This window comes from Oncorhynchus nerka, linkage group LG4 (assembly GCF_034236695.1).
Source record: "Oncorhynchus nerka isolate Pitt River linkage group LG4, Oner_Uvic_2.0, whole genome shotgun sequence".
Lineage (NCBI taxonomy): Eukaryota > Metazoa > Chordata > Actinopteri > Salmoniformes > Salmonidae > Oncorhynchus > Oncorhynchus nerka.
Window position 1 is genome coordinate 77362280 of NC_088399.1, and position 24377 is coordinate 77386656.

General features: G+C 43.9%; 2 protein-coding genes across 3 annotated transcripts in view; both read right to left on the reverse strand.

The window, feature by feature from the left end:
* Positions 1 to 711: 711 nt before the first annotated feature.
* On the reverse strand, positions 712 to 6140 carry cdca7b (cell division cycle associated 7b). 2 transcript variants are annotated; one of them, XM_029646220.2, is made up of 11 exons: positions 5920 to 6140; positions 4732 to 4860; positions 4586 to 4624; positions 4243 to 4337; positions 3915 to 4143; positions 3719 to 3775; positions 3307 to 3486; positions 3027 to 3182; positions 2756 to 2905; positions 2526 to 2662; positions 712 to 1780 (listed from the first exon to the last, which is right to left on the reverse strand). In XM_029646220.2, the coding sequence occupies exons 1-11, from the start codon at positions 5935 to 5937 to the stop codon at positions 1756 to 1758; spliced, it is 1215 nt and encodes a 404-aa protein (XP_029502080.1). In that variant the 5' UTR covers positions 5938 to 6140; the 3' UTR covers positions 712 to 1755. The 2 variants fall into 2 exon arrangements, with proteins under 2 accessions (XP_029502080.1, XP_029502079.1); XM_029646219.2 differs by having other exon boundaries at positions 3307 to 3489; positions 5920 to 6137.
* Positions 6141 to 8340: 2200 nt separating this feature from the next.
* Positions 8341 to 24377, reverse strand: part of rapgef5a (Rap guanine nucleotide exchange factor (GEF) 5a) — a 96243-nt gene continuing 80206 nt past the window's right edge. The window contains 14 exon segments of the mRNA XM_065017898.1: positions 8341 to 10157; positions 10343 to 10397; positions 10495 to 10647; positions 10860 to 10910; positions 10995 to 11085; positions 11172 to 11350; positions 11437 to 11556; positions 11776 to 11873; positions 12037 to 12186; positions 18604 to 18682; positions 19665 to 19695; positions 19876 to 19967; positions 20235 to 20385; positions 20462 to 20540. Coding sequence (XP_064873970.1) covers positions 10039 to 10157; positions 10343 to 10397; positions 10495 to 10647; positions 10860 to 10910; positions 10995 to 11085; positions 11172 to 11350; positions 11437 to 11556; positions 11776 to 11873; positions 12037 to 12186; positions 18604 to 18682; positions 19665 to 19695; positions 19876 to 19967; positions 20235 to 20385; positions 20462 to 20540 — 1448 coding nt within the window. The 3' untranslated portion in view covers positions 8341 to 10038.

The following is a 24377-nucleotide window of genomic DNA, read 5'->3' on the forward strand; positions in this document are numbered from 1 at the left end:
AGGACCTCCACATCCGGCTTCCTCACCTGCGTGATCTCTCTGAGACCAGCCACCCGGACATCTGATGAAACAGAGGATTATTTGGGTCTAAACTAATTCTGATTGGCTGGGCCTGGCTCACCAGTCAGTGAGCCTATGCGCTCCCAAGCCCACCCATGGCTGCGCCCCTGCCCATTCATGTGAAATTCATAGATTAGGGCCCAATGAATGTATTTAAATTGATTGATTCCCTTATATGAACTGTAACTCAGTAAAACCGTTGAAATTAAGATGAATGCTCTGAATAGGAGCGTCTGCTAAATGACTCAAATGTAAAATGGTCTCCACTGATCTACCAAAAGTTACACGCACACTCATCCACATTTTAACCCGACAGGGAAGGCACCTGGTCGTTAGCCGTGGTCATGACTATCTCAGGACTCATCAATTGACCCCAAGCCCAATTTAGATTCTTCCCCTTTTCTCCTGAAATGTGTTCACTAACCCAAGCTTTTCCAACGATCTTCATGTAAAAACACCCCTCATCAATACCACTATTTTATGGCTATTTTTATAGTTGGATTTTAGAATTGCAGCTGGAGACAGATAGCTGTGCCTTTTTGTGGGCGGTGCGCTCCTCCCACATATTCAGGACTCGGTCTGCGAGGGTTGAGGGGACTAAATCTACACACATTCCAAACTGCTACTACAGCCACTGTGACAGACACCAACTAGTAAACATTTGAACTTCAGTTCTTTATTTCAGATTCAACACAGTGTCCACTTTCAGAAGCAGTCTTAAAACCAACTCCACATAGAAGGAAAAAAACCATTAAAACAGTGTAGTAAACATTCTTTTAATTGTATTGGCTATGGTCTATAAGGGAATATGTTCTGTTCCTTTCAGTAAAAGGTAAACCATGTCTTACTACTAGAGATGCAGTGGTAAAATAGGTGTAAACTCAAACTATGCTAATTTAGCATAATAATCGGTGCGTAAACATTATTCCCCAAATGAAAAAGGTATTGAATTTAACAGTGGTTGTCTGTACCCTCCGACACATCCAAGGTCTAATAAAAAGTTAAACTCCACTGCCTGACGGCTGATGCATAAAAATACGATTTCAGAATTGGGCTGCCTGTGTAAACACAGTCTTGGAACCACAGATATCCATCTAGACCGGTGTTGCTCAATCTTTTTAGTTGCAGGGATCCACAAGTTATGGTTTTCCTGGGTCATATTCAGTGGTGTACACCGTAGCAAAATATTTTGCAACAATAAATGGTAATTACATGTTCTTACTGGAAAATGTCAGGTACTACCTCCTGTTTCAAAACATTGTCTCCCTACTGAACATGACTGTGATTAAATAGGGTGTTAGAGAGACGTGGCAGTCATTGAGGAACACTGTTCTAGACCATCTAGAGATCCAAAATGGACTCGAGTGAACTGTGGCAGTACTAAAGCAGAACAATTCTGTGTGTCAGTATGACCACGTCCTAATTATCTCTCCTTCTGCCCAAAGTGTGCACTTGTTCACTTCCATCCATTGATTTGTAGGGAAATGACTGGTATAAGACATTTGGTGGAAACTCCCTTTAGCCCATGCCTCTGCAAATCCAATGCTTTTTGGGAAGTAGTGAAGAGAGTAAACTTCAGGAGAAAGGAGAGATTGAGACACACAATCTTTCTGCTGGGTCTCTCCCTCTGGGCCTCCAGGGTGTAATTGTCTGTCCTGACCAACAGGGGAGCTGTCTGCTTGTCTGGTCTTGTCTCTAGGCTCGAAGATCTTTTTGGATGCTGTGGAGAAAGAAAAGTAGACATTTTTTAATTAAAACAACATGTATTAGCTCAATCAAACACACAGCCAAATTAACACACACACACTACCTACCCAGTGGTAAAGTACTTAAATAAACAAATTCTTTAAAGTACTACTTAAGTAGTTTTTGGGGGTAACTCCATTACATTCCTAAAGAAAATAATGTACTTTATTTTTTTACTCCATACATTTTCACTGACACCCACAGTGGTGGAAAAAGTATCCAATTGTCATACTTGAGTAAAAAGTAAAGAACCTTAATAGAAAATGACTCCAGTAGAAGTGAAAGTCACCCAGTAAAATACTACTTGAGTAAAAGTATTTGGTTAAATATACATCTTAAACAAACCAGACGGCACCATTTTATTTACAGATAGCCAGATATGAAAATGGTCCAATTCACACACTTATCAAGAGAACATCCCTGGTCATCCCTACTGCCTCTAATCTGGAAGACTCAATAAACAAAAATGCTTTTTTGTACATGATGTCCAAGTGTTTGAGTGTGTCCCTGGCTACTCCAAAATAAAAAACACAAAAATCGTACCATCTGGTAAGGACTTTGAAATTATTTATACTCTTACTTTTGATACTTAAGTATATTAAAAACCACATACTTTGACTCAAGTAGTATTTTACTGGGTGACTTTCACTTGAGTCATTTTCTATCGGGACTTTTCCACAAGTATGAAAACTGGGTATTTTTTCCACCACTGCACCTACCTCTCCAGGTAATCTTGGACATTGCTGTGGCCCTTGTGTTGAGCCAAATGGACGAGTTGTCCTGTTGCACAACGTCCTTCTCTCCGTCGACACAGACTGCAGTTACAGATACCTCTACAAAGAGGACACTCCCAGTCCTTAGAGAGAGAGAAAAACACATGGATTTAGTGATAAAACAATATTTTTGGTGTACTGATGGGGTCGAGGTCAAGGGCTGTGTGTGTACTAACTGGATCCAGCAGGGCAGAGCGTACGTCCTCTCCGTAGCGGTTCCTCAGACAGGGCCCACAAAACTGACCTTTGCCCCCTGAACATACTCCGCTACGACACACCGTCTTGGTGTCCAGAGTCTTCTGTCTACACTGATGACAAGTGCTGCCCTGGAACACACACACACCAGTTCCATCTCTATCACAGGACAGATGGATAGACAGCAGAACTGAGCAGCTGATGAAAAGAGACAATTATAAAAGCCTTGCTGTGTGTGTGTGTGTCTCTTACATGGTCCTTGTCCAGTATCTTGTCTTTGGCGCCTTCCGCCACGTTGTCCAGCTCTTCCTCCGTGATCTCATCGACTGATCTCACATGTGTAATCTTCCTCCTCTTCCCACTGCTCGCCCTCCTCTTCTTCCCACTTCTTCTCAGCTCATCATCCACCTGGCCACACACAGACACACATCATCATCACCATCTACCTGTTCAATCACAATGATCAAGAGTTACCTGTGTAAAGAATGTGCGTGTGAACAAGCATATGTAAGTCATGTGTGCCCTTGTGTACCTCCAGTAGTTTCCTGACACAGACAGTCCTCACAGATTTGTTGTTATGTGAAGGGGAGGTAGTCCGCTCCTCCACCCCAAACTTCTCTGGCGGTCTGGCCGCACGCGATGGGTTCCTCCTCTCGCCCCCCTCATGCACACCTCGTCTACGAGGGGTCGGCTTCTCACTCACACGCCTCTTCTTCTGGAACACAACACCCACAATGCCCCAGTGAGAACTACAACACCCAGAAGTCACCTGAGAAAGTCTGCGTGTTTCAGGGGATCAGTTTGAAGAAGACGAGCTGCAGTGCTGCCTATCTTTGGGAAGCAAGGTGATTTACAGATTCCGCCAGTCCAACTGTGGTAAATTAATCTGAAACATGCACAATATGAACCAATTCCATTAGCCCAAGTCAAGTGTACAAACTCACCATGGTAGAGGGGGAGAGTTCAGCCATGTTGGTCAGGTCAGCAAACAGCTTGGCCAACTGAAGGACAACAATAATAACACAGGATGAGAAAACCCTTCTAATATACACAATAATTACAAGAGAGAAAGTAGATAGCAGGGTTGTATTCAGTAGTGTAACCGCCTACAGAACACAACCCTGGTCAGTGGTTATGTACCATGGCCTTGTTCTCCTGGATGTTCTTGGCTCGTTTATTTAGAACTGGAGACTCAACCTCCTCCTCTTTTTTTAGAGGCTGTTTCTGACCCCGTGTCACCATCCCACTGGACACACCCCTTTTCAGATGCTCCTTTTCATTGGTTGTCCTCTTCGGAGTGGCGGTAGTGATTGGCTGGGGTTTCTTTGGTGCCTCCCCTTTCTTGGCAGAGAGTCTTTTGGTGGGAAACCTGAAGCAGAGTATTCAACTGTATTCAAAAAGCAGTGGATCATAGTGAATAGGGTGCCATTTGAGACACATACACACAGTTGAACACTCGTACACTCACCTAAAGGCAACACAGAGACTCCTCCTTGTGTGGGTCTCTGGCTCCTCCCCCTCGGAGTAGAAACCTGTGTCTTCATCACTCTCCTCCGCTACGCACTGGAGCGACGGAAAACAGGAGATAAGAGTCATGGTACAACCAAGCATCCCCATACACACATACCACTGGAGAGAACAGTACATTACATTACATTTAAGTCATTTAGCAGACGCTCTTATCCAGAGCGACTTACAAGAGATGCCATGTTAGGTCTCAATACCATAGCCTTCATCCTGCTTCTGAACCCTCTGCTCTCTTCCTCACCAAAGCCCTCCCCCTCACTGTCTGAATGGCTGAACAGACTTACCAACTCTGCGGTCACAAACTTTGACCTGAAACGCACAACCTGAAAAGCGAGAGAGAAAGATGGATGGATTATTTCAATCGCTAACTGTAGCAGAATTAAGTAAACCAGGATTGTAGTGTGTGTGGTAAAGATTGGCAGCTACTCACCGGCTTCCCAGAGTCAAGGCTGTCCCTGCTGTCGTCTGATTCGCTGTCACTAGGCACTGACATTGCAAAACCCAGGAAGTCTTCATCGTCACTGGGACTTTCAAAGATGTCCGACAGGGCCCTGGGGGTCTGAAGGACAGACAACAGATTAAAGCCAAAGACAGTTGTATAACTAACTCCGCTATTTCCCCCTATTCATCTGTGTTAAAGCTACACTAATATATAATACCCTTTTCACACTGTCCTTTCCAGAAAGTAGTCTATGGTGGAGGTGTAGTAATGAGTTCAGTAATGAGTCAAAGAGCTGGCCACTAACAAAAATGTAAAGAGACCAAATGCATTCCTATTACACTTCTCAAACTTGGGGAGGCAGGGTAGCCTAGTGGTTAGAGCGTTGAACCGTAAGGTTGCAAGTTCAAACCCCCGAGCTGACAAGGTAAAAATCTGTCGTTCTGCCCCTGAACAGGCAGTTAACCCACTATGTCGTCATTGAAAATAAGATTTTTTTTCTTAACTCACTTGCCTAGTTAAATAAAAGGTAAAAATAAATAAATATTAAAATAATACAGCACTTATTTCTATGATAGGCTGTAGATATAAATTAAATGTACCTTATAAAATAAGGACCTGTACATTTTATGACTTGACCTAGGCTTAGTAAAGCCAAAGGGCCTTATAAAGGACCCCGGACTGAGGTGGGTATAATTTGTGGAACGTTCCAACAGGAATCTGTTGCAAAAACGTCGTAAATAACAAGGCTGCCAACAAAGAACGCATACAGAGTTGTACAGTGGCAGAATAAAGATACCGGGTAGGGCGTGGACTATTTCACTAAGTGTCACTCCCAACGTTTATTCCGAAAAATGTCTGTCCTCACTCTGGTAGCCTATGGACAAACATTAAGAATAAGTTACGTGGTGAGTTGATGCCTATTCGGCAGCTAGTTAAATTGATGTTACTTTGTATGCAACCTTGTACTTTAAAGTGTTTGGAACAGAAAAAACTCGGGACTGTACTGTAGGCTAAACAGCCCAGCGTAAAACCCCAAACCAGCAAGCAATGCAGATGCACAGTGGTTAGGAAAAACTCATTAGAAACCTAGAGGAAACAGGCTCTGAGGGGTGGCCAGTCCTCGTCTGGCTGTACCGTGTGGAGATATAAAAACTGCAACTGTTAAACCTCACTTACCTTTGATGATAACGGCATTTTAACTCGTTTGAGAGACGAATGTTCCTTCTCTCAAAGTTCACATGCAGTTCACACAACAGAGATGAATGGTAAAAAAAACAAACACGAGTTCATGTACTTGTCTCTAAAGTCAGGTGTGCAGTCGCGTTTTGAATTTCGTTCGAATGTTTTCAACCTTGATTTTGTGAGCCCAGAATACTTTTCCTGTATGTAGAAGTCGTTATACGACGGCCGTGAGAGTGAATTGATTTTTAATATCATTATTACAATGAGTTTCTGCTCGGAGTTACTCTCCTTCTCCCCCGGATACATAATGGAACAGCCCGAGTCCCGCCCTCTCCCCAGTTTCGCGGCAAAAAGACAATGTAGGTGTGGCAGAATCTCACTGTCCCGAGAAATGAGCTTTTCAAGGTTCTGTGCTTTAAAATCCAACTACTGTACTGCAGTGACTGCAACAAAGAAGCAATAGCAAAGTTGCATCTGGAAACATTTGGCGCCTACATGTTTAGGATTTTCCTACATTAAGACAAAATTGAAAAAAATCTATGTTAAATCATACAGTGCGTTCAGAAAGTATTCAGACCCCTTGACTTTTCCCACAATTTGCCTTGTTCTAAATTGATAACAAAAATAAATCTGCAATCTACACACAATACCCTACAATGACTAAGTGAAAACAGGTTTTTAGAAATGTTTGCATATTTATAAAAAATATAAAACAGAAATACCTTATTTACATAACTATTCAGACCCTTTGCTATGAGACTCGAAATTGAGCTCATGTGCATCATGTTTCCATTGATTATCCTTGAGATGTTTCTAACTCTTGATTGGAATCCACCTGTGGTAAATTCAATTGATTGGACATGATTTGGAAAGGCACACACCTGTCTATATAAGGTCTCACAGTTCACAGTGCATTTCAGAGCAAAAACCAAGCCATGAGGTCAAAGGAATTGTCCGTAGAGCTCAGAGACAGAATTGTGTCGAGGCACAGATCTGGGGAAGGGTACCAAAAAATGTCTGCAGCATTGAAGGTCCCCAAGAACGCAGTGGCCTCCATCATTCTTAAATATAATAAGTTTGGAACCACCAAGACTCTTCCTAGAGCTGGCCACACGGCCAAACTGAGCAATTGGGGTAGAAGGGCCTTGGTCAGGGAGGTGACCAAGAACCCAATAGTCACTCTGACAGAGCTCCAGAGTTCCTCTGTGGAGATGGGAGGACCTTCCAGAAGGACAACCATCTCTGTAGTACTCCACCAATCAGGCCTTTATGGTAAAGTGACCAGACGGAAGCCACTCCTCAGTAAAAGGCACACGACAACCCGCTTGGAGTTTGCCAAAAGGCACCCAAAGGAATCTCAGACCATGAGAAACAAGATTCTCTGGTCTGATGAAACCAAGATTGCCCTGAATGCCAAGCGTCATGTCTGGAGGAGACTTGGCACCATGCCTACGGCGGTGAAGCATAGTGGTGGCAGCATCATGCTGTGGGGATGTTTTTCAGCAGCAGGGACTAGGAGACTAGTCAGGATCGAGGAAAAGATTAACGAAGTAAAATACAGAGAGATCCTTGATGAAAACCTGCTCCATAGTGCTCAGGACCTCAGAGTGGGGCAAAGGTTCACCTTCCAACAGGACAACAACCCTAAGCACACCTCTAAGTCAACGCAATGTCCTTGAGTGGCCCAGCCAGAGCCTGGACTTAAACCCGATCAAGCATCTCTGGAGAAACCTGAAAATAGCTGTGAAGTGACACTCCCCATCATCCATCCTGACAGAGCTTGAGAGGATCTGCAGAGAAGAATGGGAGAAACTCCCCAAATACAGGTGTGCCAAGCTTGTAGCGTCATACCCAAGAAGACTAGAGGCTATAATCGCTGCCAAAGTGGCTTCAACAAAGTACTGATTAAAGGGTCTGAATACTTATGTAAATTTGCTATTTTTAAAATATTTTTATACATTAGCAAAAATGTCTAAAAACCTGTTTGGGCTTTGTCATTATGTGTAGATTGATGAGGGGAAAAACATTTTTTAATCAATTTTAGAACAAGGGGTCTAAATTATTTCCAAATGCACTGTATCTGCTTCAACAAATATGTATGATATCATGATGGTATTATTGCCTTTATTATTTTTAAATTCCATAGCCTATTATACATTCTGAATGGTCCGCCCCTGCAGAAGCTGTACTCTCCCTCTTCTGTCACTCCCCCTTCTCCACGCCAATTAGCCACGCCAATGACAGGGTTTGTAATGTATGCACAGGGAGGCAGTGGTGATGTCACCTCATGCTTAATGACAAGTGAAAATGAGAAACAGCTGTTTTATTTTATTATTTTCTTTCCTCTCTTCTATCATTTCTCTCCTACTCCTCCATCCTCTCGTCCTCCTCTCTGATAATATTCAGAGACAGTGACCATCGACACAATGTTTATTATGACATAAAAGCTCTAATTTATTCATACATAATCTCCAGTAGTAAACCTCTCTTTAGAAAAGACGTGTGGCTTCAGCAGTTAGGGACGGGGAACATACTGCTCTGCCCTTTCCTTTCTCCCGCTGTGTATGAAGACATCATATTGTGGAATGTAGGCCTACCTTTAAAACAGATAAATAATTACATCTCAAACATCATAATAACATTATGCATATTTACAAATCAACAATATTACAGTGGTATAAAGCCTTAGAGCAAATCTGAAATGGCACACTATTCCCTGGCTTATATAGTGCACTACTTTTAACCAGAGCTCCCTATTCCCTATATAGTGCACTACGTTTGACTAGGGCCACATAGCTGTGGTCAAAAGTAATGCACTATATAGGAAATAGGATGCAATTTGGGACACACTCTTACTGTCATCTTGCATTGTGATCTGGTGGGGTTGTCACGTCATGCAAACAACAACATTCTTTAAAACAGAACTTTACATCATCATGGCAAGAAAACAACAACACCCCTCCGTCTCTTCTTCATTCCTCTTTTTTCTCTCCCCCCCATTTTGAAATCACATAGGACAGTAACAATCACTGGACCAACTCCACTCCCTAGTCTCCTGTTTTAAACATTCCAGCATTTCAGCTCAACCAGCAAACCTTTTTGGACACAATTCAATGTATTTACACATATGTCCTGCAAATCTTTACCGAGGTCTGTCTTTATACAGCTCCGGTGTGATATGGCACACAGGACTGTCACATTCTTAGAGAAATATAAATAAACAACATATTACAATAAATAGTTATATAGCACTACTGCCCTGCTTCTATACACCTGAGCACTGTACATGTGATGTACTTGATCAGTCAGTGTGAATTACAACAGGCCTTAACAGTGATGTACTTGATCAGTGTTGAATGCATTGACTGGGTTTGAACCAAGGCAATGTTGCTTAGTGAAATCTGTGTGTAACAGGCATTGAAACAGCTCTTCAGTCAGTAAAAGTGTAATAACAATGTAATAATAATCCCTATAATACCGTGGTATTAACGCCCAATAACAATGTGTAATAGTAGGACCTTTATGTTGTGGTATGACAGGAGCAGAAATGATGAGGGCTTTGTGGTTTCTACAGGTACAAATAAAAGGGATGTGTGTAATCTGTATATGGCATCTCTCCCCCATCCGGACATTTGCCACTGTCATCCAGAGTCATATCTCACCATGTGGCCTGAACACATACAGTATACATCTGCTGTACATCTACTGCGTGATTTCCAGTCATATACTAACAGTTACTATCTACAGTCTTTTGACTGTTTCCCTACTGAGGATCATTAATATACAATGAAGCTAACTGTTAACTTAAGACCAGAAACACAATCTCAGTAACTGTACAAACTCCTCTGGAGAGTAGCTTAAAAACAGTATTCATGACAGAACAATAAAGAATGGCCGTCTGTCTTCTCCTTGGTCTTTGTCGTCCATCAAAGTTTGACCTTCATAGAAAAACAGTCTGAATCAGGTTGACAGATATACATTTTCAGTCTGAACGCCGTCTCAGTGTGCAGCTCTGTGGTTGGCTGGCTGAATCAGGATGCTGAACTGTGATTGGCTAAGAGCCGGTGGCTTGCATGGCACCTTCAACACAAAGTGTATTTTCTGTGTGTGTGTTCAGGCGCGAGGCTCCAGCTTGTGTGAAAGTTGGAACAGTGTCTGTTGATTGTCGATGATGTGGAGGTAGTGAACGCTCGCCCTGACCTCTGCACTGTCGCTCCCCACCACCTCGTTACCTAGGAGACAGACAGATACATGCGCACACACACACAGACAAAAACACTGAAGCTGTATGACTTCACCAGCAGAGACTGAGCAGAACAACATTACAGAAACACAGGCACAGACAGACAGAAAGAGAGATGCAGACAGAAAGAGAGACAGAAAGAGAGCCAGACAGAAACAGACAGAGACAACATACCGAGTTGGTCGCTTTGGCAGTGGCGAATCAGACGCACTGTGTCGGCGATCATGTGCTGAGGGGGCGGGGCATAGAAGAGAGTCAGTCACCATGATGCCGGTTATTAAAAAAAGAGACACCTTCACACACACAACAGACATGTCATGACTCACCAGTTTCTGGAAGTTGACCAGGTTGTCCTGAAAGGTTTTGTTTCCCTCGTGGATAAAGGTGATATCTTTCAACAGCAGGGGCATGAAGGGGATCTTAGGAGGCTTCATCTTCTTGAAGGCATCTCTGTAGGCCTTATGGTTCAGAGACGGGTCCTGGAGAGACAACGAGGAGAGGTTAGGAGTCAGGGTAAGGTTAGTGGTTAGAGGTCAGAGGTTAGGCTTAGGGTCAAGTGGATGTGAACCTAGAGACTGATACACCAATAGTCTCAGAATATTTTGTTCCTTAATTCATGACCTTCTCCTAACTATTTTCCACCAGCCTATCAAGACAAATATTACTTTAAACCAATGATAATGAGTCTTACTGTGATCAGCTCCAGTTCAGAGAAGATCTTCTTGAATTTCCCCGGAACTTTCTGAAAGTAAACGTATGGAACAGATACACACCATCAGAGTACACACACACACACACACACACACACACACACACACACACTTACATCCCAGGTTATGTTGAGTCTGCTGACGGCTGCTGTGTTGAGTCCCATGATTATGGCAAATGCTGAGTTCAGGTTTCTTTGGGCCTTACAGCTACATAATACAAAACAGGGATTAGTTGTGTGTGTGTCCCCATGTGTGTGTGTGTTTGATTGTCTAAAGTGTGTGTGTTCTCTTACTGCGCTGCAATCTTGATGAACTTCTTGAGCAGCTGGACTCGTTTGTTGAGTGACACACACATCAGGACCTCAGACATGACCCACTGTTGGACCTCGTTGCAGCGCTGCAGCAATACAGATAGCCCCTCCCGGTGGCTGCCTCCGGTACTACAGCTCATTGTAGAATACACCAACTCCTGCTGCAGGGGGGAAAAGACAGAGAGTTGAGTGTGTATGTGTATGCGTGAGTGTGTAGTAAAGTTCCTCCAGTGTGTGTGTGTGTTACCTCGTGTATGGAGTTGAAGAGGTTCCAGTCCAGTTGTGTGAGAACAGCAGCCATATCCCAGGTGTTCATACCCAGCAACCTCACTGTTCTCCTACTCAGCTCACTGTCTGTTAGAGGGGCCTACACACACACACACACACACACACGCACGTTAAGAGTAGGTAAGTGTTTTTCTTGTCTTTCAAATACTTGAGTTTGATTTGATTTAGTAGTGCAACACACCCCACCCCAGGTAAGCTGAATCGAGGTCCCCTATAGCCTTTGTTGAAAAATAAATACCATTTGTCAGTGAATGACCACAATCAAATTATTCGTAACCGTAATCTGGGTGTTAATTACCATAATATGTGTGAGGTCCCTCCGACAGACCATCAGTTTGCTCTGTGGCGTCAAAGTCTCAGAATACACATATTGACCAGCCTGTAACATCCTCCTCTCTACAGGGGGAGAGTGAGAGAGAAAAGTGGGGAGAGTGAAAAGGAGTGTGTGTGTGTGCACCTCCAGTGTGTGTGAGTACCTTCAGTGGGTGTGTGTGTGTGTACCTTCAGTGTGTGTGTGTGTGTGTGTGTACCTTCAGTGTGTGTGTGTGTGTGTGTGTACCTCCAGTAGGTGTGTGTGTCACCAGCACCATGTCCTCCTCTGGTCGGTCCATCTTCTGACCCACAATCCTCAGCAGCTCTGCCACGCTCAGCAAAGAGTGTGTGTAAACACACAGGTACGAATCAGCACTCACATACACACGACACAGCACTGGAACACACACGCACACACATAGCGTTAACACATCATAAAACATATTTTCAGAAGGCTTTTGATTGGGTGAATAGAGACCTCCTTGCTTTTAGACTAATTCAAATGGTAATTGATGGAAGATTCTATGATCCCATCAAAGTCTTACTGTGATCAGCTCAATGACCTCAATGACCTCAGGACTGGCTGGTTTCCAACCCTTTACGGTGTAAAGCAGGGAGACCTACTCTCATTCACTTTATTTGCAATATATGTTAATGATTTAGCCCTACAAATCAAACATGCTAAACTTGGTGATGAAGTTGTGGATATATTCCTGGGCATCTTGTTGTATGCTGATGATATACATTATATGTACAAAAGTATGTGGATGCCCCTTCAAATTAGTGGATTTGGCTATTTTATCCCGTTGCTGACAGGGGATGAAATAGTCTTTCATCCAGTTGCTGACAGGTGTATAAAAGGCTATTTTATCCTGTTGCTGACAGGGGATGAAATAGTCTTTCATCCAGTTGCTGACAGGTGTATAAAAGGCTATTTTATCCTGTTGCTGACAGGGGATGAAATAGTCTTTCATCCAGTTGCTGACAGGTGTATAAAAGGCTATTTTATCCTGTTGCTGACAGGGGATGAAATAGTCTTTCATCCAGTTGCTGACAGGTGTATAAAAGGCTATTTTATCCTGTTGCTGACAGGGGATGAAATAGTCTTTCATCCAGTTGCTGACAGGTGTATAAAAGGCTATTTTATCCTGTTGCTGACAGGGGATGAAATAGTCTTTCATCCAGTTGCTGACAGGTGTATAAAAGGCTATTTTATCCTGTTGCTGACAGGGGATGAAATAGTCTTTCATCCAGTTGCTGACAGGTGTATAAAAGGCTATTTCATCCCGTTGCTGACAGGTGTATAAAATTGAGAACACAGCCATGCAATCTCCATAGACAAACATTGACAGTAGAATGACCTTACTGAAGAGCTCAATGATTTTCAACGTGGCACCGTCAACAAGTCAGTTTCCAACAAGTCAGTTCATCAAATTTCTGCCCTGCTAGAGCTGCCCCAGTCAACTGTAAGTGCCCTTTGTGAAGTGGAAACGTCTAGGAGCAACAACGGCTCAGCCACAAAGTGGCAGGTCACACAATCTCCCAGAACGGGACCGCAGAGTGCTGGAGCTCATAAAATTGTCTGTCCTCGGTTGCAACACTCACTGCCAAGTTCCAAACTGTCTCTGGAAGCAACATCAGCACAATAACTGTTCGTCGGGAGCTTCATGAAATGGGTTTCCATGGCCGAGCAGCCGCACACAAGACTAAGATCACCATGCACAATGCCAAGTGCAGGCTGGAGTGGTGTAAAGCTTGCCGCCATTGGACTCTGGAGCAGTGGAAACGTGTTCTCTCAAGTGATGAATCACACTTCACAATCTGACAGTCCAACGGCCGAAACTGGGTTTGGCAGATTCCGGGAGAACGCTACCTGCCCGAATGCATAGTGCCAACTGTAAAGTTTGGTGGAGGAATAATGGTCTGGGGCTGTTTTTCAAGGTTCGGCCTAGGTCCCTTAGTTCCAGTGAAAGGAAATCTTAATGCTGCAGTATACAATGACATTCTAGATGATTCTGTGCTTCCAACTTTGTGGCAACAGTTTGGGGAAAGCCCTTTTCTGTATCAGCATGACAATACCCCCATGCACAAAGAGATCCATACAGAAATGGTTTGTTGAGATCGGTGTGGAAGCACTTGACTGGCCTGCAGAGCTCTGACCTCAACCTGACAGAACACCTTTGGGATGAATTGGAACGCTGACTGCGAGACAGGCTTAATCGCCCAACATCAGTGCCCAACCTCACTAATCCTCGTTGCTGAATGGAAGCAAGTCCCCACAGCAATGTTCCAACATGTAGTGGAAAGCCTTCCCAGAGGGGTGGAGGCTGTTATAGCAGCAAAGGGGGGACCAAATCCATATTAATGCCCATGATTTTGGAATGAGATGCGTGACAAGAAGGAGTCCACATACGTTTGGTCATGTAGTGCAGTTGTCCTTGCCGAGACATTAGATGACCTCCAGAATATTTAGAATATTGTTAAACTATGGTGTACTAAATTGAGACTGGCGATAAATCAAGAGAAGACCCAGGTTGTTCATTTCAGAAAGAAAGGTGTGCAGTGAAGTGCACACAACCTTTGTTTTGGTCCAACCCCATTATTGTACACTGGGCTCTATAAATATCAAATCAAATACAATTTTATTAGTCACATGCACCGAATACAACAGGTGTAGACCTTACAGTGAAATACTTACTTATGAACCCCTAACCGACAATGCAGTTAAAAAAATATGGATAAGAATAAGAAATAAAAGTAAAGTAAAAGTAATTCAAGATCAGCAGTAAAATAACAATAGCGAGACTATATACAGGGGGGGTACACGGTACAGACTCAATGTGCGGGGGCACCGGTTAGTTGAGGTAATATGTATATGAAGGTAGAGTTATTAAAGTGACTATGCATAGATGATAACAGAGAGTAGCAGCAGTGTAAAAGATGGGGAGAGGGGAATGCAAATAGCCTGGGTAGCCATTTGATTAGGTGTTCAGGAGTCTTGTGGCTTGGGGGTAGAAGCTGTTTAGAAGCCTCTTGGACCTAGACTTGGTGCTCCGGTACCGCTTGCCGTGCGGTAGCAGAGAGAACAGTCTAAGACTAGGGTGGCTGGAGTTTTAAACCATTTTTAGGGCCTTCCTCTGACACTGCCTGGTATAGAGGTCCTTGGTTTCATTCTGGATGAACACATGCCCTTTGAAGATGCCATAATATCGCTAGCAGATTCTGCCGGTTAAGCTTTGGGGTCAGTGTTAAACAAAATGATCTTGGTTACTGTGCTTATTTTCAGCTAAAACTCCTGTGTGTGTCCAGGGATGGACTATGCAGCTGGGGTTTGGGGTTCCAAAGTAGGCACTAATTGCAACAATGTTTAAAACAGAGCCATCTGCTGCTTTCTTGGTGTGCACCACAGGAGGTTGGTGGCACCTTAATTGGGGAGGACCTACTCGTGGTAAAGGCTGGAGTGGAATAAGTGGAATGGTGTCAAACTGACTCCAAACCTGGCCATCTGTGGAGATATGGGTTGGGAACCATGTGTGGTTAGGCAAAAGGTGACATGATACATCTATGGAACAGACTGATAAATATGCCAGAACACAGAATCACTAAAAACGTGTTTGACTGGGACCTTACTCATAACCATCTGTGGGATGGAGAATTGTTATCCATTTTTTGTGAAACTGATTTGCAGAATACACTGAATATATAAAACATTAAGAACACCTGCTCTTTCCATGACAGACTGACCTGGTGAATCCAGGTGACAGCTATGATCCCTAAATGATGTCACTGTTAAAACCACTTCAATCAGTGTAGATTTTTAAGCCTTGAGACATGGATTGTGATTGTATTTGTATTTACTATGGATCCCCATTAGCTGCTGGCAAGGTAGCAGCTACTCTTCCTGGGGTCTAGAAGAATTAAGGCAGTAATACAATTTTAAAAACACTACAAAACATTCACATCAGATTTCACAACACACTAAGTGTGTGCCCTCAGGCTCCTACTCTACTACCACATATCTACAACACAAAACTAGGGCTTGTAGGACCTGCCTTGTTGATAGTGTTGTTAAAAATGCAGAGTAGCGCTTTATTATGGACAGACTTCTCCCCATCTTAGCTACTGTTGTATCAATATGTTTTGACCATGACCATTTACAATCCAGGTAAGGGGCCTAGACTGCTGCCCTCTTGATCTACCTGGAGAGGCTTCCACTAAAGAACTCCCTCTGTGATCTGTTAGACTGCTGTACCATTCAGAGGGTGAATGGGCAAGACAAAATATCTAAGTGCCTTTGAACGGGGTATGGTAGTAGGTGCCAGGGGCACCGGTTTGTGTCAAGAACTGCAATGGTGCTTAGTCTTTCATGCTCAACAGTTTCTCATGTGTATCAAGAATGGTCCACCACCCAAAGGACATCCAGCCAACTTGACACAACTGTGGAAAGCATTGGAGTCAACATGGATTAGCATCCCTGTGGAACGCCCTGACGAATTGAGTCTGTTCTGAGGGCAAAAGGGGGGGTGCAACTCAATATTAGGAAGGTGTTCCTAATGTTTGGTATACTCAGTGTATAGTGCCTTGCAATAGTATTCACCCCCTTGGCGTTTTTCCTATTTTGTTGCATTACAACCTGTAATTTAAATATATTTTTATTGGGATTTCATGTAAACAAGGGGAACCACCAAGCAAGCGGCACTATGAAGACCAAGGAGCTCTCCAAACAGGTCAGGGACAAAGTTGTGAAGTACAGATTAAGGTTGAGTTATAAAAAAATATCCAAAACTTTGAACATCCCAGCGAGCACCATTAAATACATTATTAAAAAATGGAAAGAATATGGCACCACAACAAACCTGCCAAGAGAGGGCCACCCACCAAAACCAAGACCAGGCAAAGAGGGCATAAATCTGAGAGGCAACAAAGAGACCAAAGATAACCCTGAAGGAGCTGCAAAGCTCCACAGCGGAGATTGGAGTATCTGTCCATAGGACCACTTTAAGACGTACACTCCACAGAGCTGGGCTTTACGGAAGAGTGGCCAGAAAAAATAATAAAACATGTTTGGTGTTTGCCAAAAGGCATGTGGGACACTCCCCAAACACATGGAAAAACATACTCTGGTCAGATGAGACTAAAATGTAGCTTTTTGGCCATCAAGGAAAACACTATGTCTGGCACAAACCCAACACATCACATCACCCGAAAACACCATCCCCACAGTGAAGCATGGTGGTGGCAGCATCATGATGTGGGGATGTTTTTCCTCGGCAAGGACTGGGTAACTGGTCAAATTTGAAGGAATGATGGATGGCGCTAAATACAGGGAAATTCTTGAGGGAAACCTGTTTCAGTCTTCCAGAGATTTGAGACTGGGACGGAGGTTCACCTTCCAGCAGGACAATGACCCTAAGCATACTGCTAAAGCAGCACTCGAATGGTTTAAGGGGAAACATTTAAACGTCTTGGAATGGCCTAGTCAAAGCCCTGACCTCAATCCAATTGAGAATCTGTGGTATGACTTAAAGATTGCTGTACACCAGCGGAACCCATCCAACTTGAAGGAGCTAGAGCAGTTTTGCCTTGAAGAATGGTCAAAAATCCAACTTGCTAGATGTGCCAAGCCTATAGACATACCCCAAGAGACTTGCAGCTGTAATTGCTGCAAAAAGTGTCTCTACAAAGTATTGACTTTGGGGGGGTGAATAGTTATGCACGCTCAAGTTCTGTTTTTGTTGTATTATTGTTTGTTTCACAATTTAAAATATTTTGCATCTTCAAAGTGGTAGGCTTGTTGGGTAAATCAAATGATACAAACCCCTCCAAAAATATATTTTAATTCCAGGTTGTAATGCAACAAAATAGGGAAAATGCCAAGGGGATGAATACTTTCGCAAACCACTGTATATTCAGGACCAAATTAGCATGTGGTGTTAAACAAATCAAGGACAAAACCACAAGGGGAAATGGGCAGCTTATATTTGGTTTAAACCTAAACTGAGAACTACACCCCTGAAGCATATGTCCTCCTGAACCTAACAAAAAACGAAACGTCCGTTTGTGCACCACTCAGATCCGGCACCCTCGCTCTGGCTACAGAGACGCAGAGATTTAACAGATTGTCCGAAGAGAGAATTTGCCTACTGTGTGAACTTGGGCAAATCGAAAAGGAAATCCATTTAGTGTTTTATTGCCCTCTGGATGGCGATCTGAGACATGTTCTTTTTTGTAAAAATGTTGGTGATAAACCTGAAGTATTCTGCTTACGGGACGAACAGAGTTGTGTAGTGTGGCTAGATGGTAGCTGGTTGTGTAGTGTGGCTAGATGGTAGCTGGTTGTGTAGTGTGGCTAGATGGTAGCTGGTTGTGTAGTGTGGCTAGATGGTAGCTGGTTGTGTAGTGTGGCTAGATGGTAGCTGGTTGTGTAGTGTGGCTAGATGGTAGCTGGTTGTGTAGTGTGGCTAGATGGTAGCTGGTTGTGTAGTGTGGCTAGATGGTAGCTGGTTGTGTAGTGTGGCTAGATGGTAGCTGGTTGTGTAGTGTGGCTAGATGGTAGCTGGTTGTGTAGTGTGGCTAGATGGTAGCTGGTTGTGTAGTATGGCTAGATAGCTGTACAGGCTGTGATTATTGTATGCATATCATTTGAAAAATGTTATTTTGTTTTGATTACAAAGAAAATGTCACTGTGTTTAGTAGTGTCTTGTAGACCCCTGTGGGCTGGGCACCGCTAAGCGTATGACACTTCAATAAATAAATCAAAATCAATAATATCAATCACATACAATCACAGCATCACGTGTGTGTGTGTTCTCACCCTCTTTGGTGTCAGCCCGAGGGAAGCGGAGTGGCAGACTGTTCTCCTTTAAACTGAGCTGCTGGAACAGAGGCTTACTCTGGAGAGACAGACAGAGAAATACAGGGATGAAGACAGAAGGGAGGGGAGAGAGAGGGATAGGGAGAAAGAATGAGAAAGAGAGGGGGATAAAGAGAGATGGAGAGGAGAGAGAGGGATAGGGAGAAAGAATGAGAAAGAGGGGGATAAAGACAGAAGGGAGGGGAGAGAGAGGGATAGGGAGAAATAATGAGAAAGAGAGGGGGATAAAGAGAGATGGAGAGGAGAGAGAGGGATAGGGAGAAAGAATGAGAAAGAGAGGGGGATAAAGAGAAATGGAGAGAGAGGGATAGGGAGAAAGAGAGGGGGATAAAGTGAGATGGAGAGAGAGAGAGGGATAGGGAGAAAGAATGAGAAAGAGAGGGGGATAAAGACAGAAGGGAGGGGAGAGAGAGGGATAGGGAGAAAGAATGAGAAAGAGAGGGGGATAAAGAGAGATGGAGAGGAGAGAGAGGGATAGGGAGAAAGAGGGGGATAAAGAGAGATGGAGAGGAGAGAGAGGGATAGGGAGAAAGAGGGGGATAAAGAGAGGTGGAGAGGAGAGAGGGAGAAGGGACATAAACCATTAGATTATAAAAGGGACACTTTAGGATTTTGGCAATGAAGCCATTTATATATTTCCTCAGTGTCAGATTGTCTCTGCGTGCAGTTTGAAGGAAGTTGCTAACTAGTGTCAGCGCAATGACTGGAGGAGTCTATGGTAACGGCTAGCATGCTAGTAGACACCATAGCCTTCCAGTCATTGTGCTAACGCTAGTTAGCATTTGCTCGCAAAACTAGCTCTTACCTCCATTCATACTGGATGCAGAGACATAACAATGCAATCCATGAGTTCATCTGACTCTGGGGAAGTAGATAAAGGATTTCACTGCCAAATTCCCAAAGTATCCCTTTAACTTGGCAGTGACAGATAATTTTCGTCTACCAATTACCCCCCCCCCCATTTTCTCTCTCTCCCCTCGCCCTTCTTCCATCCCTCTCACCTTTTGTTGTGGAGGACATTCATCCACTGTGCTGAAACAAAAACAAACAGAGAAACAAATAAACAACTCCATATTTGCTTGTTCATAAATAAAGATTTACTTGAGAATTGAAGCTTCCGTTTCCTCTATCCCCCCACAGACAAACCGTAGGCTGTGCTCATGTCTCATAAACAATGGCGTCCTTGTGCTGTACATGCACACACACACTCACTGTCTACGTCGTAGAAGCTTCTGGAACTCCTTCATGTCTTTCTCCAGAGACGGAAACTCATAAAGATCCTCTAACACACACCTGGAGAGAGTCTGACACACACACACACACACACACACACACCTCTAACTGACACTTAGAGATATATTTAGGTTTAAGTATTGTAAATGTATTGTAGATGTATTGTAAATGTATGTGCAGACATGTGCCAGGGAGAAAACAAAGCTGCAAGCTCACAAGCACAAACACTTAAGTTATCGCTGTCACTGACATGCAGAATATAACTCCTTTCCTTCCTGTTACTAGGCAGCTATTACCCTCAGAAACTGGTTACCAAACCTGTGTGTGTCTCCTCCTACCTTCATGAATGCCTTGATGTGTTCGTCCTCTCGTAGGAAGTCCTTATATAGGCGTGTCCAGTGAGCAACTAGGTGTAATACTTTCCTCTTCCTATAGAGGGCCTCCTTTCCATCCTCCTGACCTTGACCATGCACACGCTTACTGCTGTAGGTGGGACAAGTTAAGGACAATACACACTACACAGAAACACAGACAGACAGACACACATGCAGTGTGTAAAGGATATTGTCCGAGCAGGGCCTGACAGAGGTCGTTGGTCGTCATGAACACTAGGTACGTCAACAGGAAGTCATCCAGCAGCAGCTCTGAAACAGGAAATGCATCACAGGTCACGAACCTCTATATCTCAGACAGTGAGAGAAAGACAGGAACGTTGAAAGATGGTTTGTGTTAGAAGGGCGTGGGCCAGATTAGAGTCCACAGCAACATGTTATTTGAGCTCTGAAGGCAGCGGCCTAACCGCTAGACTTCCCCAGGCCCACCTACAGTGAGGGAAAAAAGTATTTGATCCCCTGCTGATTTTGTACATTTGCCCACTGACAAATAAATTATCAGTTTATTATTTTAATGGTAGGTTTATTTGAACAGTGAGAGACAGAATAACAACAACAAAAATCCAGAAAAACGCATGTCAAAAATGTTATAAATTGATTTGCATTTTAATGAGGGAAATAAGTATTTGACCCCCTCTCAATCAGAAAGATTTCTGGCTCCCAGGTGTCTTTTATAAGGTAACGAGCTGAGATTAGGAGCACACTCTTAAAGGGAGTGCTCCTAATCTCAGTTTGTTACCTGTATAAAAGACACCTGTCCACAGAAGCAATCAATCAATCAGATTCCAAACTCTCCACCATGGTGGCAAAACCCTTGTTGGCAATCACAGAGGTCAGACGTTTCTTGTAGTTGGCCACCAGATTTGCACACATCTCAGGAGGGATTTTGTCCCACTCCTCTTGGCAGATCTTCTCCAAGTCATTAAGGTTTCGAGCCTGACGTTTGGCCACTCGAACCTTCAGCTCCCTCCAAAGATTTTCTATGGGATTAAGGTCTGGAGACTGGCTAGGCCACTCCAGGACCTTAATGTGCTTCTTCTTGAGCCACTCTTTTGTTGCCTTGGCCATGTGTTTTGGGTCATTGTCATGCTGGAATACCCATCCACAACCCATTTTCAATGCCCTGGCTGAGGGAAGGAGGTTCTCACCCAAGATTTGACGGTACATGGCCCCGTCCATCGTCCCTTTGATGCGGTGAAGTTGTCCTGTCCCCTTAGCAGAAAAACACCCCCAAAGCATAATGTTTCCACCTCCATGTTTGACGGTGGGGATGGTGTTCTTGGGGTCATAGGCAACATTCCTCCTCCTCCAAACACGGCGATTTGAGTTGATGCTAAAGAGCTCCACTATGGTGTCTACTAGCATGCCAACGAGAGCGTACAGGTTGCAGTCGTGGGTAGTATATGGGGCTTTGGTGACAAAACGGATGGCACTGTGATAGACTGCATCCAATTTATTGAGTAGGGTATTGGAGGCTATTTTGTAAATGACATCGCCGAAGTCGAGGATCGGTAGGATCGTCAGTTTTACAAGGGTATGTTTGGCAGCATGAGTGAAGGATGCTTTGTTGCGAAATAGGAAGCCAATTCTAGATTTAACTTTGGATTGGAGATGTTTGATGTGAGTCTGGAAGGAGAGTTTACAGTCTAACCAGACACCTAGGTATTTGTAGTTGTCCACATATTCTAAGTCAGAACCATCCAGAGTAGTGATGCTGGATGGGCGGGCAGGTGCAGGCAGCGATCGGTTGAAGAGCATGCATTTAGTTTTACTTGTATTTAAGAGCAGTTGGAGACCACGGAAGGAGAGTTGTATGGCATTGAAGCTCGTCTGGAGTGTTGTTAACACAGTGTCCAAAGAAGGGCCAGAAGTATACAGAATGGTGTTGTCTGCGTAGAGGTGGATCAAAGACTCACCAGTAGCAAGACATCATTGATGTATACAGAGAAGAGAGTCGGCCCAAGAATTGAACCCTGTGGCACCCCCATAGAGACTGCCAGAGGCCCGGAGAACAGGCCCTCTGATTTGACACACTGAACACTATCAGGGAAGTAGTTGGTGAACCAGGCGAGGCAATCATTTGAGAGACCAAGGCTATAGAGTCTGTCGATGAGGATGTGGTGATCGACAGAGTCGAAAGCCTTGGCCAGGTCAACGAATACGGCTGCACAGTATTGTTTCTAATCAATGGCGGTTAAGATATTGTTTAGGACCTTTCAGCATGGCTGAGGTGCACCCATGACCAGCTCTGAAACCAGATTGCATAGCGGAGAAGGTGCGGTGGGATTCGAAATGGTCGGTAATCTGTTTGTTGACTTGGCTTTCGAAGACCTTAGAAAGGCAGGGTAGGATAGATATAGGTCTGTAGCAGTTTGGGTCAAGAGTATTCCCGCCCTTTAAAGAGGGGGATGACCACAGCTGCTTTCCAATCTTTGGGAAACTCAGACGACAGGAAAGAGAGGTTGAACAGGCTAGTAATAGGGGTTGCAACAATTTCGGCAGATCATTTTTTTGAAAGAAAGGGTCCAGATTGTCTAGCCCGGCTGATTTGTAGGGGTCCAGATATTGCAGCTCTTTCAGAACATCAGCTGACTGGATTTGGGAGAAGGAGAAATGGGGAAGGCTTGGGTGAGTTGCTGTTGGGGGTACAGTGCAGTTGACCTGGGTAGGGGTAGCCAGGTGGAAAGCATGGCCAGCCGTAGAAAAATGCTTATTGAAATTCTCAATTATAGTGGATTTATCGGTGGTGACAGAGTTTCCTATCCTCAGTGCAGTGGGCAAGTGGGAGGAGGTGTTCTTATTCTCCATGGACTTTACAGTGTCCCAGAACATTTTTGAGTTTGTGTTGCAGGAAGCAAATTTCTGCTTGAAAAAGCTAGCCTTGGCCTTTCTAACTGCCTGTGTATATTGGTTTCTGACTTCCCTGAAAAGTTGCATATCACGGGGTTTGTTCGATGCTAATGCAGAACGCCATAGGATGTTTTTGTGTTGGTTAAGGGCAGTCAGGTCCGGAGAGAACCAAGGTCTATATCTGTTCCTGGTTCTAAATTTCTTGAATGGGGCATGCTTATTTAAGATGGTGAGGAAGGCATTTAAAAAAAATAACCAGGCATCCTCTACTGAAGGGGTGAGGTCAATATCCTATCAAGATACCCGGGCCAGGTTGATTAGAAAGGCCTGCTCGCTGAAGTGTTTCAGGGAGCGTTTGACAGGGATGAGTGGAGGTCGCTTGACCCATTACGGATGCAGGCAATAAGGCAGTGATCGCTGAGATCTTGGTTGAAAACAGCAGAGGTGTATTTAGAGAGCAAGTTGTTTAGGATGATATCTATGAGGTGCCCATGTTTACGGCTTTGGGGTGGTACCTGGTAGGTTCATTGATAATTTGTGTGAGATTGAGGGCATCAAGCTTAGATTGTAGTAATCAAGTAGTAACCAAAAAAGTGTTAAACAAATCAAAATATATTTTATATTTGAGATTCTTCAAAGTAGCCACCCTTCGCCTTGTTGACAGCATTGCACACTCTTGGCATTTTCTCAACCAGCTTCACCTGGAATGCTTTTCCAACGGTCTTGAAGGAGTTCCCACATATGCTGAGCACTTGTTGGCTGCTTTTCCTTGACTGCAGTCCAACTCATCCCAAACCATCTCAACTGGGTTGAGGTCAGTGATTGTGGAGGCCAGGTCATCTGATGTAGCACTCCATCACTCTCTTGGTCAAATAGCCCTTACACAGCCTGGAAGTATGTTGGGTCTGTGTCCTGTTGAAAAACAAATGATAGTCCCACTAAGCGCAAATCAGATGGGATGGTGTATCACTGCAGAATGCTGTGGTAGCCATGCTGGTTAAGTGTGCCTTGAATTCAGAATAAATCACAGACAGTGTCACCAGTAAAGTGCCCCCACACCATCACACCTCCTCCTCCATGCTTCACGGTGGGAACCACAAATGCGGAGATCATCCGTTCACCTACTCTGCATCTCACAAAGACACGGCAATCTAATGTCCATTGCTTGTGTTTCTTGGCCCAAGCAAGTCTCTTCTTCTTATTGCTGTCCTTTAGTTGTGGTTTCTTTGCAGCAATTTG

Bases quoted from the DNA above. Each gene is read 5' to 3' on its own strand.
- cdca7b (XM_029646219.2), bottom strand. The intron at 4,144-4,242 runs GTGAGTGTACGA...ACTCTGCTTCAG, and splicing joins AGTCTCTGTGTTGCCTTTAG to GTTTCCCACCAAAAGACTCT. The intron at 1,781-2,525 runs GTAGGTGCAGTG...CTTTCTCCACAG, and splicing joins GTCCAAGATTACCTGGAGAG to CATCCAAAAAGATCTTCGAG.